Raw genomic sequence first — 19,205 nt, forward strand, 5'->3', positions numbered from 1 at the left:
AGTAGAGCCATAGAAAAGTACAGCACAGAAACAAGCCCTTCACTTCATCTAGTCAGTGCTAAACCATTTAAAATGCCTATTCTCACTGACCTGCACCCAGACAACAGCCATCCACGTACTGATCCGAACTTTCCTGATAAGTTGAAATCAAGCTCACGTACTACCTTCTGTTGGCAGCTCGCTCCACACTTCCATGACCCTCTGAGTGAAGAAGTTTCCCCTCATGTTCCCCTTAACCTTTTGATCTTTCACCCTTAACCCAGTGACGTCCAGTTGTAGTTCCACCTATCCTAGGTGAAAAAAGCCCACTTGCATTTACTCTATCTAAACCCTTCATTATTTTGCACACCTGTATCAAATCTCCTCTCAATCTTCTACATCTATGGAATAAAGTCCTAACTTATTCAGTATTTCCTTATAACTCAGGTCCTTCAATTCCAGCAACAACCTTGTAAATTTTCTCTGTACTCTCAACCTTTACATCTTTCCTGTAGGTAGTAGACCTTTGCCAGAAATAGCCTGTCCCAATCCACACTTGCCAGATCCTTTCTGATACCATCAAAATTGGCCTTTCTATAATTTAGAAACTCAACAAGCAGACCAGACCTATCTTTTTCCATATTTATTTTGAAACTAATGGCATTACGATCAATAGATATGAAGTGTTCCCCCAATCAAACTTCTGTCACTTGTCCTGTCTCATTCTCTAATAGGAGATCAAGTAACGCACATGTCTCATACCAGCTGTACTCTAGAAACCTTCAAGATCCCTTCAGAGCAAAAGAAGTTTCATCAAGACCAAATACGTAACTGTATGAAATAGGAGTGGGAGCAAGGCACCTGGTCCTTTCAGCCTTCTGTACCATTCATTAAGGTCATGGCTAATCTTCTACATGAAGAACAATTCTTTGACTACCCCCACATCCCTCGATTTCTTGAACATCAGTCAATGTAGGGAAGCACAGTACCGTAGCTGTTAGCGTAAAGTTATTACAGCACCAGCAGCCCAAGTTTAATTTTGCTTCTGACTGCAAGGATCCTCTACGTTCTCCCTGTGACTGTATGTGTTGACCTCTGGGTGCTCACATGTTGATTCAACACAAAGGTAATTATCAATACTTGGACACATGATGGGATATTAAAACCATAGGACCAGTGAGCAAATATAACTAGAGGCAAACCTTTTTTTTCCTTGGCAACGGTCTTGTTGCTTCAGTGGTTGAAGCAGCTGATGGCACAGAACACACACTGGTTGGGAAGGACACGTCACTGCTGGCTTCCTGCAGGAAGTTTCAACAAAGAGAAAATGGAATGAATTCAATGCATCCCAAAGCCACAGGATGAAACAAATGTACACTAGTGGTATTAATGAGTAATGAGATGAATTATATGGAGCTTGGAGTTTTCTCAAATCCAGGTGGGATAAATGAAAAACATAAGTGCAGTCTAAACCAGGTAATAACAAATCAACAAGGATTGTAAAACTTGTGTTCACAGTATAAACGTGGAATGAATGCATGACTATATACTTATAGCACAGAAAAGCTGGGGAGTCAGGATGACTTGGTAAAGCGGAAAACATTCAAATTACAACTATTAGTTATTTATAATCTGCTAATTTATTTTTACCTGGCCTCTAGGTAACAGGAAGATCAACTGAAGCTCCTGTCTATAAATTTCCACAAGTCACAGCCTCCTCCAAAGTCAAATACATAATACATATTTTATTGGAGATCAAAGTACGAGGTTTTAATGCACAGAATTGCTGGCTTCTCATTAAACTGTTTACCACACACACATAGCCACAGGAACCAAAGTGAAATGCTTTTCGATCTGAGTGTTATTGGCCACAAGCCAATTGGCCCGTTTCAGCAATTTTTTTATGATTTTGTTATGGTGGCTTTTGTCAGACTGTATTTAACTCATGAGCATCATGCAATAGGTTAAAACATCCAGAGATGAATGAATATATGTGTGACAATCGACAAGGGAAGGAGCGAAGCACCCTGGGGTTCAGTGACAATTCAGAAACTCCTCCAGAACTTTCACCAGATGCATAAAGCCAGCAGGCTGATGGGAAGACCGCCACTTTCTACCTTTTCTCCAGGTCACATTATTCCTTCACCTTAACATAGAACAATGCAGCACTGGAACATGCCCTTCGCCCTACCAAGACTGTGTAGATCATGAGGCCAAATTAAGCTGATTTCAATTGCCTGAGTATGGTGCACATCTTCTTCCACTACCTCCCTTGGTATCTACTGCTCTCTGTGTAAAAAACTTGTCTCTCAAATCTCCTTTGAAGACACAGCTTAGACCTGTGCAGATGACATTCCCACATTGAGCAAAAGACAATCTACTCTCTCTATAACAAACAACAGGAATTCTGCAGATGCTGGAAATTCAAGCAACACACATCAAAGTTGCTGGTGAACGCAGCAGGCCAGGCAGCATCTCTAGGAAGAGGTGCAGTCGACGTTTCAGGCCGAGACCCTTCATCAGGACTGACAAGGGTCTCGGCCTGAAACGTCAACTGCACCTCTTCCTAGAGATGCTGCCTGGCCTGCTACTCTCTCTATGCCTCTCGTAACTCAATATATTTCTGTCAGGTCGCCCCCAGCCTTTGACACAACAAAGAAAACAACCTTACTTGTCCTTATAGCTACACTCCAATCCTGGAGAACCTCTTCTACACCCACACCAAGCCTCTATATCCTTTGCTTAGTGTGCTGACCAGCTCTGCACACAATAATCCAAATGTGGCCGAACAAAAAGACAGCTCTATATAGCTGCAATATTACTCCCCAACTTTTGCACTTGATATCCTAACCAGGAAGGGAAGCATGTCTTACGACTCTGCAGTGCCACTTTAGGGAGCAATGGACTTGCAGACCGAGTTATTGCACCTTGCAGCTCCCGATCTTTGACCCTCATGGGAACACTGGAATGAATCAAACCATGTTGAAATGAAGAGGATTGATCACCTCATCAGTTTCTCAAGAGTACCTGGGGATGACAGGCAGCTGCCCATGCCTTGAATATATCTATGGACCAGGCCACAAGGTAATGGCATCATCATATTCTTCAACATTCTACATTTCAAGTGGACTCAAGGGTAAGCTGTTCATGAGGTGATGCAGTAAAAAGCTCCAAATTTCCATTATTTGCAAATTGTTGCAATCTCCCCACCTCTAACCAAATGCCAAAAAAATGCCCCTACCGCCTTGAAACAGGACTAGAACCAGCTGTACCCTCTGGTGCATGTGACAAAAACAAGATGGGGGAAAAACACATCACTATAATGTTACAAAGTCATTGAGCATGCTAACTGATGATATGATTGCATTGTGGAATGGTCACAAATAACTAAGAAGTCTGGAATGTGGACATCAGTATGAAGAAGAAGAGTAGTGCCTTTAAATTTATGAACAAATGGGCAAACCTAGCAACTGAATAAATGTAAAGCAGCACTCAACTGCAGATTCACTCAGGTTAGCTTTACTAATCTGCAATAAGAAGACTTCGACATGATCAAGCAGGTTCTTAAAATTACACAGGTATGGAGAGAAAATGCAAGTTTTTGGGAAGAGTTTTAGACCAACGGGGTTTTCTTTATTTCAATTGGAATGTGGAACTCATACCCGCAGAGAGAGGCTGAGGCACATAGCGGCAGTTCTTTCAAAAGTGTTCTCAGTAAGACTGAAGTGAGTAGTTCGGCAAGAGGAGATTCATGAAGAACACAAACAGCAGCACGGGTCATCGGGTCTATTTCTGGGCTCAGTGATCTGTGTAATTTTATCAGCTTGCTGAGGCTGGCTAGTCATTTTTATGTCAAAGCTGGGATGGGACATTGTCAGATTCACCGGAGAACACCTTTAGACTGAAATTGTGTAGACACTGGAGGGCAGGCAGCTCCAATGCTACTGGCAAAAAGAGCACTGTTGGCATTCTCAAGAATAAAGAGGCACGAACAAAGGAATGACATGAATTGAATAGACCCATTGAGTAAAAGCTTCTCACTGTGATGCACATGACAATAAAATACTAATACCGATACCAACCAGTGCCATCATTTAATGTCCTCACTTCCACAATCTAAAACTCACTGTTACTCACTGTTAATCCTGGCACTCAGTGAGGTAATGATACTGCTCTGCTCAGATGTCCTACAGCATGTTATCAAGTTAGGGAAACCCTGCTGGCTCGTCCCCTCACAGTGCTTGAGTTTCCTAGATATTGGTCTTCCACAAGGCAGAGCTTGACCTTGTTAGTAAAGTACTGTAGAAACAACATTTTCCACAGGAAGTGGGGGTGGATGGAAGACAATGTGATAAAGATTAACCATCTTTGCCAGGATTCTTAATCTACTAGTATCATACTGACTGACAGGTATTGTCCATCATGATAACAGGTATTGATGTCATGATAGCACTTTGGTAATAAAACCTGAAGCACAAAATGCTGACTGGCAAATCCAAACATAAAAATGATTCTTTGCCATATCTTTGAATAACCCTAAACAAGCTAACAACAACAAACTCTATGACCTGCCTGAGGAATTTAGCACTGCAGCATATTTCAGCAATATCAGGTTGGTATAAGGTGTTCATTACAACAGTGACTACACCTTATAAATAATAAGGCACCATGAATCATCCCAAGGTTAGAAAGGCACCATTGATATACAAGTCTTAATTATTCGTACCAAAGGAAAATTCTACATTAAAACTTCCCATTGTATGATCTTATCTACCTTTATCAACCAACCACTGCCAAACAACTAGTTGTGTCTTTGTGTGTGCTTGTTCCCTCTGTGAATTCTCACACGTGATCGAGAGGCATGAAGTGTTCTCTCTGACAAGGCTTTCAGCTTGAATCCACTTTAAACTTTAGACTGCACTTGATTCACATCCGATTAAGTGCAGGAAGATGGTGATGCATTACAGATTCCAGTCTTCCTTTTCAGCAACAGTCGCAGCTGTTCAGAAAGTACTGAATAACTTTAAATATATTAGTATCACATGCTTTGGATTTGGATTAATCCTGGGTCATTTTTAGCACTCACAGAAAACAATCCAATTCATTGGAGGAGAGTAAGACCCCTTATGATAAAAGATGCTTCCTGCAAGCCCATGAAGTTAATGTTGATCGATTATTAGCAGGCTGTCATTTGACATTGTTATGATTTGTAACTTCAAAACATTAAACTAGTTCAAAGGAAGTCACGGAAGTCCAAAGTGTGAGGCTATCTTCGTGTTTACTAAGTGAAGTGCGCACATATTACGTGGTAGCATGATGATGTGTGCAATTTACATATTTTTATATATAACTATAATGAATTATATAAACGAAGAATGCTTAGTCTATATATCTACAAGATTACTCAAATATTAATGAAACATTAAATACCCAACACTTCTCCCTGCTTAGCTATAAACTCCAACTCAATAAAGAATGCAGCTCAGATATATATGCTATTTAATAAAACTACGATATTCAAACAGCTTCCACAGCTTAGTAAATTTTAAATTGTTCCATCCAGGCCTAAAGATTCAATCATTGTGGAGGCTTTCTTACTCTTGTGGGATAACATCTTTCTTGACAAGGGGAATTACTCCGTTTGCAGGTGAGACTTGCGGGTGTGAAGAAATCTCAGGTTCTAGGGCCTCCTCCGTGGTGGTTGTAGGAGTTGACTCTGGAACTGCAGGAAGTGGTTCTGACAGCAGTATCCACCTTTCTTCTCCATCAATTGAATCTGCTCTTCTCAACTGATCGATGCGTCACCACCAGGTGATATCAGGCAATCTCCACTGTGAAGGAAATTGATCCAGTTCTGAACTAAGTGTTTCTGAGTACTCAGTTTTGATTACATCTGTCGTCCCTTGCCAGGGCTGCCTGTCCAGGAGTGAAGCATCGAACTACCTTGCTGAGGAGTCTTCATCTCTCTCAGCTGTCCGTCCTGCATATTCCTGGACGGAGGGGAGGAGAAGATGGCGACGCGACACAACGTGCGCGGCCGCTCCGAATTGATATCATATTTGTGAAGTAGGATGCTGTGCACAATCCTGATTTGATGGAGACAGCCGTGAGAAGCATGGAGGAACATCTGGAGAAACTTCTGAAATGCCTGCTTCGCTGCCGCTGCTACTGTGCAATCAAGAATCTCCGGAGGGGATGGCTCCAAATCCTCGGCTTTGCCTATTGCCTGTTGCCGGGGCCGAAGCACTCAGCAGAGATGGTGCTCAGTGTCGGAGAGCTGGTCGGAGGCTCAAAGTTTTCAGACGGACTCGGAGTCGGACTGCGGTTGGGTGCTTCCAGGATGCTGCATCGGCAAGTTTGCAGCGCTGGAAGCTCATGGCAGGAAGAGGTTTTCTTCCTTCAACCGTCTGCATGAGATGATGGGACTTTCGAGAGACTTTGAGACTTTTATTTACCGTGCCCATGGTCTGTTCTTCTATCAAATTATGGTATTGCTTGCACTGTTGTAACTATATGTTATAATTATGTGGTTTTTGTCAGTTTTTTTTAGTCTTGGTTTGTCTTGTGTTTCTGTGATATCATTCTGGAGGAACAAATTGTATCATTTCTTAATGCATACATTACTAAATGACAATAAAAGAGGACTGTGCCCTCATAATCTAATCTAATAATCTAATCTAATCCTTCTGAGATTGGGTTTGAGGAGATCCAAGCGTGAATGCAAGGGACAACCCAGGAACAGCATTGTTGGTGAGTTATTGGTTGTGCAGTACGCTGCACTGTGTTATGCAAGAAGAGAACTGGCAGGCTTCTGATTCAGTGTCAGTGTAGTGTGTTCTGCTGACGTTGTTCATGGTGCGTTCTTTAGTCTGGACAAACCAATCCTGCCAAGCCATTTGTAACTGGGTGGTACAGTGCAGATATCATGTGTCTTAATCCATTCAGTTTTAGGAATGACTGAGACTTTTCTGCCACAAAACAGTGGTCCATTGTCACAGACTACGTCTTCCAGAACACTAGTCCTTGAGAAGAGGCCTCTCAACAAATCAAAAGTGTGCAAGGCTGTAGTGGAGGCTATTGGGAACAATACTGGCCACTTTGTCGCTGCATCCACTACTATCAGATGTGCCTGTGAATAACCTGGCAAAGTCCACATGAATAATCTGCCAAGGCAATGCAGGCCATTCCAGGAGTGGAGACACGCTGCGCTTGGCATCTTCTGGATGTGGTGGCATCCCCAACGGGTGAATGATTCATCTACCCAGGCTACAGACAAAGCTTCGAGCCAACATTTTCATTCTAACCACACCCAGATGACTGGCATGTAGCTCTCAGTTTGGATGGTACAACAAATCTCAATCGCTACATATGGGAAATTCTGTCAAGGACAAGTTTGTCTCGGCACTGGTAAAAATGGGGAACTGGAGTTTCTGTTGCATATTCCAGCCATATTGGGTGACCAAGTAGACCTGACACAGTGTGGGGTCTTTTCTGGGTTTCCTTTGGATCGTGTCTGCCATAACAGGGAAACATTCAATTTAAGTTAGGGAGAATATGTCAAGGGGATTGTCGTTTCTTGTAAATTTTTTTTGGTATTTTCTTTTCCAAGGGTAAACAGGATAATCCATCCAACACACATCAAAGTTGCTGGTGAACGCAGCAGGCCAGGCAGCATCTGTAGGAAGAGGTGCTGTCGACATTTCAGGCCGAGACCCTTCATCAGGACTAACTGAAGGAAGCGTGAGTAAGGGATTTGAAAGTTGGAGGGGGAGGGGGAGATCCAAAATGATAGAAGAAGACAGGAAGGGGAGGGATAGAGCCAAGAGCTGAATAGGTGATAGGCAAAAGGGGATACGAGAGGATCATGGGACAGGAGGTCCGGGAAGAAAGACAGGGGGGGGGGGGACCCAGAGGATGGGCAAGAGGTATATTCAGAGGGACAGAGGGAGAAAAAGGAGAGTGAGAGAAAGAATGTGTGCATAAAAATAAGTAACAGATGGGGTACGAGGGGGAGGTGGGGCCTTAGCAGAAGTTAGAGAAGTCGATGTTCATGCCATCAGGTTGGAGGCTACCCAGACGGAATACAAGGTGTTGTTCCTCCAACCTGAGTGTGGCTTCATCTTTACAGTAGAGGAGGCCGTGGATAGACATGTCAGAATGGGAATGGGATGTGGAATTAAAATGTGTGGCCACTGGGAGATCCTGCTTTCTTTGGCAGACAGAGCGTAGATGTTCAGCAAAGCAGTCTCCCAGTCTGCGTCGGGTCTCGCCAATATATAAAAGGCCACATCGGGAGCACTGGACAGAGTATATCACCCCAGTCGACTCACAGGTGAAGTGTTGCCTCACCTGGAAGGACTGTTTGGGGCCCTGAATGGTGGTAAGGGAGCATTTTCATGATTAGTCATGGAAATTTCTCATGGAGGGCCTGCTGATTTGAGTTGCTGTCGTTGGGAGGGGCTGCTGGTTTGAGTTGCTGTCGTTGGGAGGGGCTGCTGGTTCAAGTCGCTGTCGTTAGAGGGGACACTGGTTCGAGTCATTGTCATTGGAGGGGACACTGGTTCGGGTCACTGTCGTTAGAGGGGACACTGGTTCGAGTCGTTGTCGTTAGAGGGGACACTGGTTCGAGTTGCTGTCGTTGGAGGGTCACTGGTTCGAGTCATTGTCGTTAGAGGGTCATTGGTTCGAGTCGTTGTCATTAGAGGGACACTGGTTCGAGTCATTGTCGTTAGAGGGTCACTGGTTCGAGTCGTCATTAGAGGGACACTGGTTCGAGTCGTTGTCGTTAGAGGGGACACTGGTTCGAGTCGCTGTCGTTAGAGGGGACACTGGTTCGAGTCGTTGTCGTTGGAGGGGACACTGATTCAAGTTGTTGTCGTTGGAGGGGACACTGGTTCCAGTCGCTGTCGTTGGCGGGGACACTGGTTCGAGTCGCTGTCATTAGAGGGGACACTGGTTCGGGTCACTATTGTTAGAGGGGACACTGGTTCGAGTCGTTGTCGTTGGAGGGGACACTGGTTCCAGTCACTGTCGTTGGAGGGGACACTGGTTCGAGTCGTTGTCGTTGGAGGGGACACTGATTCAAGTTGTTGTCGTTGGAGGGGACACTGGTTCCAGTCGCTGTCGTTGGCGGGGACACTGGTTCGAGTCGCTGTCATTAGAGGGGACACTGGTTCGGGTCACTATTGTTAGAGGGGACACTGGTTCGAGTCGTTGTCGTTGGAGGGGACACTGGTTCCAGTCACTGTCGTTGGAGGGGACACTGGTTCGAGTCGTTGTCGTTGGAGGGGACACTGGTTCCAGTCGCTGTCATTGGAGGGGACACTGGTTCGAGTCGTTGTCGTTGGAGGGGACACTGGTTCGAGTCATTGTCGTTGGAGGGGACACTGGTTCGGGTCACTGTCGTTAGAGGGGACACTGGTTCGAGTCGTTGTCGTTGGAGGGGACACTGGTTCCAGTCACTGTCGTTAGAGGGGACACTGGTTCGAGTCGTTGTTGTTGGAGGGGACACTGGTTCGAGTCGTTGTCGTTGGAAGGGACACTGGTTCGGGTCACTGTCGTTAGAGGGGACACTGGTTCGAGTCGTTGTCGTTGGAGGGGACACTGATTCAAGTTGTTGTCGTTGGAGGGGACACTGGTTCGAGTCGTTGTCGTTGGAGGGGACACTGGTTCGGGTCACTGTCGTTAGAGGGGACACTGGTTCGAGTCGTTGTCGTTGGAGGGGACACTGGTTCCAGTCACTGTCGTTAGAGGGGACACTGGTTCGAGTCGTTGTTGTTGGAGGGGACACTGGTTCGAGTCGTTGTCGTTGGAAGGGACACTGGTTCCTGTCGCTGTCATTGGAGGGGACACTGGTTCGAGTCACGGTCGTTAGAGGGGACACTGGTTTGAGTCGCTCCCGTTGGAGGGGACACTGGTTCGAGTCACTGTCATTAGAGGGGACACTGGTTTGAGTCGTTGTCGTTGGAGGGGACACTGGTTCGAGTCGTTGTCGTTGGAGGGGACACTGGTTCGGGTCACTGTCGTTAGAGGGGACACTGGTTCGAGTCGTTGTCGTTGGAGGGGACACTGGTTCCAGTCACTGTCATTAGAGGGGACACTGGTTCGAGTCATTGTTGTTGGAGGGGACACTGGTTCGAGTCGCTGTCGTTGGAGGGGACACCTGGTTCGAGTCGCTGTCGTTGGAGGGGACACTGTTTCGAGTCGCTGTCGTTGGAGGGGACACTGGTTCGAGTCGTTGTCGTTGGAGGGGACACTGGTTCGAATCACTGTCGTTAGAGGGGGCACTGGTTCGAGTTGTTGTCGTTAGAGGGGACACTGGTTCGAATCACCGTCGTTGGAGGGGACACTGGTTCGAGTCACTGTTGGAGGGGACACTGGTTCAAGTCACTGTCGTTGGAGGGGACACTGGTTCTGGAGGGGACACTGGTTCGAGTCGCTGTCATTGGAGGGGACACTGGTTCGAATCACTTTTGTTGGAGGGGACACTGGTTCCAGTCACTGTTGTTGGAGGGGACACTGGTTCGAGTCACTTTTGTTGGAGGGGACACTGGTTCCAGTCACTGTTGTTGGAGGGGACACTGGTTCGAGTCACTTTTGTTGGAGGGGACACTGGTTCCAGTCGTTGTCGTTGGTGGGGACACTGGTTCAAGTTGCTGTCGTTGGAGGGGACACTGGTTTGAGTTGTTGTCGTTAGAGGGGACACTGGTTCAAATCACTGTCGGAGGGGACACTGGTTTGAGTCGCTGTCATTGGAGGGGACACTGGTTCAAGTCACTGTCGTTGGAGGGGACACTGGTTCGAGTCGCTGTCGTTGGAGGGGACACTGGTTCGAATCACTGTCGTTGGAGGGGACACTGGTTCGAGTCGCTGTCGTTGGAGGGGACACTGGTTCGAGTCGCTGTCATCAAAGCGAACACTGATTTGAGTCGCTGACGTTAGAGGGGCCGCTGATTTAAGTCGCTGTCATTAGAGGGGACACTGGTTCGAGTCGCTGTCGTTAGAGGGGACACTGGTTCGAGGTGCTGCTGGTTCAAATATACATTGGCTCTTCATGGCACTGGTTTCTAAAATTAGAGTGCAAATGTTATGATAAGGAGTAAAAGATTGATCATTTTTTATCTCCCAGAGAATGGTAGAAATCTAGAACGCATCGTCTAATATGCTGGTGTAGGCAGAGACTCTTGCAATGTTTATGAAGTATCCAGCGAAGCATTTGAATTATGGTGCAACTGGTATAAATGGGTACTTGACGGTGAGCATGGATATAATGCGACTGAAGGGCTGACTCAGATCCATCCTCAGTAACCCATTGTTTCTCATATTGGTCAGACAACTCACCTACACACTATGACTAATTTAAAGTGGCCAATTAACTTACCAACTAGCATATCTTTGAGATGTGGTAGGAGCACCAGGAACAAATCCATGCGGTCAGAGGGAGAACATGCAAACTCTGCGTAAGCACTACCTGAGGTCAGGCTTGAACCCAAGTCCCTGGAATTGTAAGGTAGCAACTCTGAACACTGTGCCATAATTTCAATTGTCATGACATTTCTGATCATGTGTATCAGAAAAAATGTAGACGATTTAATGGTAATGTTTTGTGGAGACATTAGAGAGGCATGTAAAATTTAATAGAGGCTATAAATATTATGCAAGGTTTTGCGGAGATTTAAGAAAAGGGAAGTTTCCACTAGACTTATAGGAACTCAGGTCATGCTTAATGTTGTTCATCTGTATTTATCAAGATACATGTGAATACTCCAAAATGTCACAAAGGGTTCTGAACACTCATCTGGTAAAGACAAAATGACACATAGCTTCATGTCCTCAGGACATCCCAGAAGTATTTCTGAAAGTGATGTCATAATCAGAATGTAGAAAGTGTAGTAATCAACTTGCTCCCAACAAAACAAAATGATAATGACTGTTATAAACACAAGACATACTGTATATGTTGGAAATCTGAAACAACACACACACAAAATGTTGGAGGAATTCAGCAGGTGAGACAGCATCCATACAAAATAATAAACAGTCGATGTTTCAGGCCGAGACCCTTCTTCAGGACTGAGAAGGAAGGGGAAAGGCGACAGAGTATAAAGTGTCAGGGGAAGGATGCCTAGAAGGTGATAGGTGAAGCCAGCTAGGTAGGACAGGTAACGTGCTGGAGATGAAGGAATATAATAGGAAAGTGGACCCGAGGAGAAAGGGAACCTAGGGGGATGTGAGAGGCAGTGAGAAGAGTTAAGAGACCAGAAAGATGAATAGAAGAAGAGAGGAGAGGGAGGAATTTTTTTTACCAGAAGAAGAAAACATTCTTTATTCCATCAGGTTGGAAGCTCCTCAGATGGAATACAAGGTGATGCTTCTCCACCCTGAGTGTGGCCTCATCGTGGCACAAGAGGTGGTCATGGACCAATATGTTGGAATGGGAATTAAAATGTTTGGCCACCAGGAAATTTCGCTTTTGGTGGATGGAGCAGCGGTGCTCAAAGTTGTCCCCTAATTTAAAATGGGTCTCACTAAGGTAGAGAAGACGACTACAGCAGCTTTTCAGGTGAAGTGTTGCCTCACCTGGAAGGACTGTTTGAGGCCCTGAACGGAGTTGGGGGAGGAGGTGAATGGGCTGGTGTAGCACTCTGCTCTTTGACAAACTATCCAGTGACATTCACTATAAAACCACTGACCTCTGCAGCTACCAAGGCTACACTTCCTCCCACTGTGGGGATACGATTGTAATTGTAATTAGAATTGGTTTAGTATTATCCCATGCAGCAAGACGCAGTGAAAAGCTTGTCTTGCATACTGTTCATACAGATCAAATCATTACACAGTGCATTGAGTTAGAATAAGGTGAAACAATAACAGAATTCAGAATAAAGTGCAATAGCTACAGAGTAAGTGCAGGTAAACAGTAAGATGCAAGATCATAACAAGCTAGATTGTGAGGTCAAGAGTCCATCTTATCATATAAGGGAAGCACTTAGTGTTACAAAGGCAAGGTAGAAGTGGTCCATGAGCCGACTGGTATACGCTTTCACATTTTTGTATCTTCTGATGGAAGAGGCGAGAGGAGAGGATGTCTGTGTTGCATGGGGGTCTTTGATTACGCCTGCTGCCTTACTGAGGCAGCAACAAGTGTAGACCAAGTCCATGGAGGGGAGGCTGGTCTCTGTGCTTTGCTGAGCTGTGCCCCGATCTTTGTGGTCATGTACAAATCAGTTTCTATACAAGTTGCCTGCATCCAGATAAGGTACATTCTATAATGCATTGCTAAAAATTGGTAAGGATTGATGGGGACATGACGAATTTCTTTAGCCTCCGGAGGGAGTAGATGTGTTGGTGCACTTTCTGGTCCATGATGTCTACGTGGTGGGATCATAAGACCATAAGACGTAGGAGCAGAATTAGGCCATTCAGCCCATCATGTCTGCTCCGCCATTCCATCAAGGCTGATCCTGGACCCCACTGAACCCATACACTTGTCTTCTCACCATATCCTTTGATGCCCTGACCGATCAGGAAACTATCAACTACTGCCTTTAAATATAGCCACAGACTTGGCCTCCACTGCAGTCTGTGGCAGATCATTCCACAGATTTACTACTCTCTGGCTAAAAAAATTCTTCCTTACCTCTATTCTAAAAGGTCACCCCTCAATTTTGAGGCTGTGCCCTCTAGTTCTGGATACCCCCACCATAAGAAACATCCTCTCCATAACCACCCTATCTAGTCCTTTCAACCTTCAGTAGTTTTCAATCAGATATCCCTGCATTCTTCTAAATTCCAGTGAGTACAGGCCCAAAGCTGCCGAGCATTCCTCATATGTTAATCCCTTTCATTCCTGGAATCATCCGGAGTCCCTAGGACTCTCTCCAAAAATGCATCTTTTTTGAGATATGGGGCCAAAATCTGCTGACAATTCTCCAAGTGCAGCCTGACTAGTGTCTTAAAGGCTCAGCATAATCTCCTTGCTTTTATATTCTATTCCCCTTGAAATAAATGGCAACATTACATTTGCCTTCTTTACCACTGACCCAACCTGTAAATTAACCTTCTGGGAGTCTTGCACAAGGACTCCTAAGTCCCAATGCACCTCTGATGTTTGTATTTTCTCACCATTTAGATAATAGTCCGCACTATTTTTCCTTTTACCAAAATGCATTATCATACATTTCCCAACACTGTATACAATCTCCACTTATTTGCTCATTCTTCCAATTTGTCCAAGTCCTGCTGCAATTGCATTGCTTCCTCAGCACTACCTACCCACAAACCTTTCCACAAAGCCATCAATTCCATTGTCTAATTCAACTCTCACCTCCCTTTATTCTTTATATAAGTGAAAAAAATTTAGTATCCTGCTTCATGCTGACTAGTTTGCCCTCACATTTCATCTTTTCCCTTCTTATAGGTTTTTCAATTACCTTTTGTTGGATTTTAAAAGCCAACTGCCCACTCACCTTTGCTACCTTATAGGCTCTCTTCTTGGCTTCTATGCAGTCCTTAACTTCCTTTGTCAGCCATGGTTGCCTACCGCCGCTATTTGAGAACAACTTCTTCTGTGGGACTTATCTATCCTGCACCTTGAGAACTATTCCCAGAAACATCAGCCATCTCTGTTCTGCCAACATCATTGCCAGTATCCTCCTCCAATCCACCTGGGCATGCACTTCTCTTGTGACTGCATCACTGCCCAAAAACCTTTGATCTCAGCCTTCATCGGCCATATCCAGCTCTTTGGGCTGAAGAGTTTGAACAATCAGGGATAGTATTAGTCTCAACGATACATCACGTGGAGTCAGAGAATTGTACAGCACAGGAGCAGGTGATATGCATCTCAGCACGTCACTTATTGCACTTAGCAATATTAAGCCCTTTTACCCACATAAGATCCTTAACATTTCATGTCTTGCTGATTCAGTCCTTGTCTCAGTTCTTCTTAAAGGCAGTGAGATATATATTTAGAAATTTGTAAATGAGTAAGATCTTTCTTAATATGGTCATAATCACAAAAACAAGACTGGTCTCAAGCCAGATCAGGACCAATGTCCGTATCCCCCTACACCTTTTCTACGGAAGTACCTATCTAAATACCTTATATCTGCCTTTATCACTTCCTCTCATTCTAGAGGAGTTGGTAGTGGCAGATGACACCACTCTCTGTGTGAAAAACTTATCCCTCAGGTCTTTATATTCCTCCCCACTCACCTTAAACCTGCCCTCCTGTTCTAGACTACTCTGTGCTGGGAAAAAAAGAATCTAACAATGTACTCTTTTTACGCCCTTATAATTTAAGAAGCCTCTGCAAGGTCATCCCAGTCCCCTATGCTCCAGTGAGAATGTTACTGGGACTGAAGTGAGGGAGGTAGAAGGTTGATACTATAGAGGCTTATACAACCATGAGGGACATTGATAAGGTGAATGGCCAGTCTTTTCCCCAGGGTGCCAGGGTCAGGGATATCTCTGATCGCGTGCACAGCATTCTGAAGTGGGAGGGTGATCAGCCGGATGTCATGGTACACATCGGTACCAATGACGTAGGAAGAAAGAGTGAGGAGGTCCTGGAGAGTGAGTATAGAGAACTTGGTAGGAAGTTGAAAAGCAGGACCTCAAAGGTGGTAATCTCAGGATTGCTACCTGTGCCACGTGCCAGTGAGGGTAAGAATAGGATGCTCTGGAGGATGAACAAGTTGCTGAGGAACTGGTGTAGGGAACAGGGTTTCAGATTTCAGGATCATTGGGACCTCTTCTGGGGCAGGTGAGACCTATACAAGAGAGACGGGTTACACCTGAACTACAAGGGGACCAATATCCTTGCAGGGAGGTTTGTTAGTGCTATTGGGGAGGGTTTGAACTAGATTTGCAGGGGAATGGGAACCAGAGTGCCAGAGCAGATAGTGGAGCGGGGGTGAAAATAAATGATGTTAAAAGTTCATGCAAAGTCACAAATAGAAAGGTTGTGAGTGGTGGTAATAATCTTCTGAGGTGTGTCTGTTTCAATGCAAGGAGTGTTGTGGGGAAGGCAGACAAGCTGAGGGCGTGGATTGACACATGGAATTACGGCATTATAGCCATTAGTGAAACTTGGCTGCAGGAGGGGCTGGACTAGCAGCTTAATGTTCCAGGGTTCCAATGTTTCAGATGTGATAGAGGCAGAGGAATGAAGGGTGGGGTGGGGGTGGCATCGCTAGTCAGGGAAAATGTTACCATAGTGCTCAGGCAGGACAGATTAGAGGGCTTGTCTACCGAGGCCATATGGGTGGAGCTGAGAAACAGGAAAGGTATGGCCACATTAGTGGGATTGTATTACAGACCACCCAATAGTCAACGAGACTTGGAGGAGCAAATCTGCAGAGAGATAGCAGGCAACTGCAGGAAACATAAAGTTGTGGTGGTAGGGGATTTTAATTTTCCATACATTGATTGGGACTCCCATACTGTTAGGGGTCTAGATGGTTTAGAGTTTGTAAAATGTGTTCAGGAAAGTTTTCTAAATCAATATATAGAGGGACCAACTAGAGGGGATGCAATATTGGATCTCCTGTTAGGAAATGAGTTAGGACAAGTGACGGAAGTCTGTGTAGGGGAGCACTTTTGTTCCAGTGATCATAACACCATTAGTTTCAATTTGATCATGGACAAGGATAGATCTGGTCCTAGGGTTGAGGTTCTGAACTGGAAGAAGGCCAAATTTGAAGAAATGAGAAAGGATCTAAAAAGCGTGGATTTGGACAGGTTGTTCTCTGGCAAAGATGTGATTGGTAGGTGGGAAGCCTTCAAAGGGGAAATTTTGAGAGTGCAGAGTTTGTATGTTCCTGTCAGGATTAAAGGCAAATTGAATAGGAATAAGGAACATTGGTTCTCAAGGAATATTGCAACTCTGATAAAGAAGAAGAGGGAGTTGTATGAAATGTATAGGAAACAGGGAATAAATCAGGTGCTTGAGGAGTATAAAAAGTGCAAGAAAATACTTAAGAAGGAAATCAGGAGGGCTAAAAGAAGACATGAGGTTGCCTTGGCAGTCAAAGTGAAGGATAATCCAAAGAGCTTTTACAGGTATATTAAGAGCAAAAGGATTGTAAGGGATAAAATTGGTCCTCTTGAAGATCAGAGTGGTCAGCTATGTGCGGAACCAAAGGAAATGGGGGAGATCTTAAATAGGTTTTTTGCGTCTGTATTTACTAAGTAAACTGGCATGAAGTCTATGGAATTGAGGGAAACAAGCAGTGAGATCATGGAAACTGTACAGATTGAAAAGGAGGAGGTGCTTGCTGTCTTGAGAAAAATTAAAGTGGATAAATCCCCGGGACCTGACAGAGTGTTCCCTCGGACCTTGAAGGAGACTAGTGTTGAAATTGCGGGGGCCCTGGCAGAAATATTTAAAATGTCGCTGTCTATGGGTGAGGTGCCGGAGGATTGGAGAGTGGCTCATGTTGTTCCGTTGTTTAAAAAAGGATCGAATAGTAACCCGGGAAATTATAGGCCGGTGAGTTTAACATCGGTAGTAGGTAAGTTATTGGAGGGAGTACTAAGAGACAGAATCTACAAGCATTTGGATAGGCAGGGACTTATTAGGGAGAGTCAACGTGGCTTTGTGCGTGGTAGGTCATGTTTGACCAATCTATTGGAGTTTTTCGAGCAGGTTACCAGGAAAGTGGATGAAGGGAAGGTAGTGGATATTGTCTACATGGATTTCAGTAAGGCCTTTGACAAGGTCCCGCATGGGAGGTTAGTTAGGAAAATTCAGTCGCTAGGTATACATGGACAGGTGGCAAATTGGATTAGACATTGGCTCAATGGAAGAAGCCAAAGAGTGGTGGTAGAGAACTGCTTCTCTGAGTGGAAGCCTGTGACTAGTGGTGTGCCACAGGGATCAGTGCTGGGTCCATTGTTATTTGTCATCTATATCAATGATCTGGATGATAATGTGGTAAATTGGATCAGCAAATTTGCTGATGATACAAAGATTGGAGGTGTAGTAGACAGTGAGGAAGGTTTTCAGAGCCTGCAGAGGGACTTGGACCAGCTGGAAAAATGGGCTGAAAAATGGCAGATGGATTTTAATACAGACAAGTGTGAGGTATTGCACATTGGAAGGACAAACCAACGTAGAACATACAGGGTTAATGGTAAGGCACTGAGGAGTGCAGTGGAACAGAGGGATCTGGGAATACAGATACAAAATTCCCTAAAAGTGGCGTCACAGGTAGATAAGGTCGTAAAGATAGCTTTTGGTACATTGGCCTTTATCAATCAAAGTGTTGAGTATAAGAGCTGGAATGTTATGATGAGGTTGTATAAGGCATTGGTGAGGCTGAATCTGGAGTATTGTGTTCAGTTTTGGTCACCAAATTACAGGAAGGATATAAATAAGTTTGAAAGAGTGCAGAGAAGGTTTACAAGGATGTTGCCGGGACTTGAGAAACTCAGTTACAGAGAAAGGTTGAATAGGTTCGGACTTTATTCCCTGGAGCGTAGAAGAATGAGGGGAGATTTGATAGAGGTATATAAAATTATGATGGGTATAGATAGAGTGAATGCAAGCAGGCTTTTTCCACTGAGGCAAGGGGAGAAAAAAACCAGAGGACATGGGTTAAGGGTGAGGGGGGAAAAGTTTAAAGGGAACATTAGGGGGGACTTCTTCACACAGAGAGTGGTGGGAGTGTGGAATGAGCTGCCAGATGAGGTGGTAAATGCGGGTTCTTTTTTAACATTTAAGAATAAATTGGACAGATACATGGATGGGAGATGTATGGAGGGATATGGTCTGTGTGCAGGTCAGTGGGACTAGGCAGAAAATGGTTCCAAAAGGCCTGTTTCTGTGCTGTAGTTTCTATGGTTTCTAATTCACAATTCTGTGCGTAAAGCAAACTCTCCTCATCTCAGCCCGAAATGATCAAGACTTTATGCCATCCCCTGTGCTGAATACTTGCACACCGACCTTGTTGAGCCCTCTCCGATTCTTGTGAATCTCAGTGTGATCACCTCCCGCTCTTCTCAACTCCTGTAAGCAACTCCCTCCACACATTCCTTCACTCGCATCTGGAGGCTTCTCACCCAAAGTAGCTCTTGGCCCCCACCATCCCCCCAACCTAACACAGAGTCACGGCACACCACAGAAAATGGCTTTTAAGCTGATTGCTGCACACAGACTTTTCTGTTTATCTACACTGATGCCATTTTTCCCCCACAAGGACCAGATCCTTCTGTGCCTTACC

The 19,205-nt window shown here is 44.9% G+C and overlaps 1 protein-coding gene across 2 annotated transcripts in view; it reads right to left on the reverse strand.

Moving 5' to 3' along the window:
• Nucleotides 1–19,205, reverse strand: part of fam13a (family with sequence similarity 13 member A) — a 280,084-nt gene that overhangs the window by 154,103 nt on the left and 106,776 nt on the right. For both annotated transcript variants that reach the window (XM_063046842.1, XM_063046840.1), the window contains exon 6: nucleotides 1,182–1,280. In XM_063046842.1, the coding sequence (XP_062902912.1) occupies nucleotides 1,182–1,280 (99 nt within the window). The remainder of the gene's footprint in view (nucleotides 1–1,181; nucleotides 1,281–19,205) is intronic.

Source organism: Mobula hypostoma, chromosome 4 (assembly GCF_963921235.1).
Source record: "Mobula hypostoma chromosome 4, sMobHyp1.1, whole genome shotgun sequence".
Lineage (NCBI taxonomy): Eukaryota > Metazoa > Chordata > Chondrichthyes > Myliobatiformes > Myliobatidae > Mobula > Mobula hypostoma.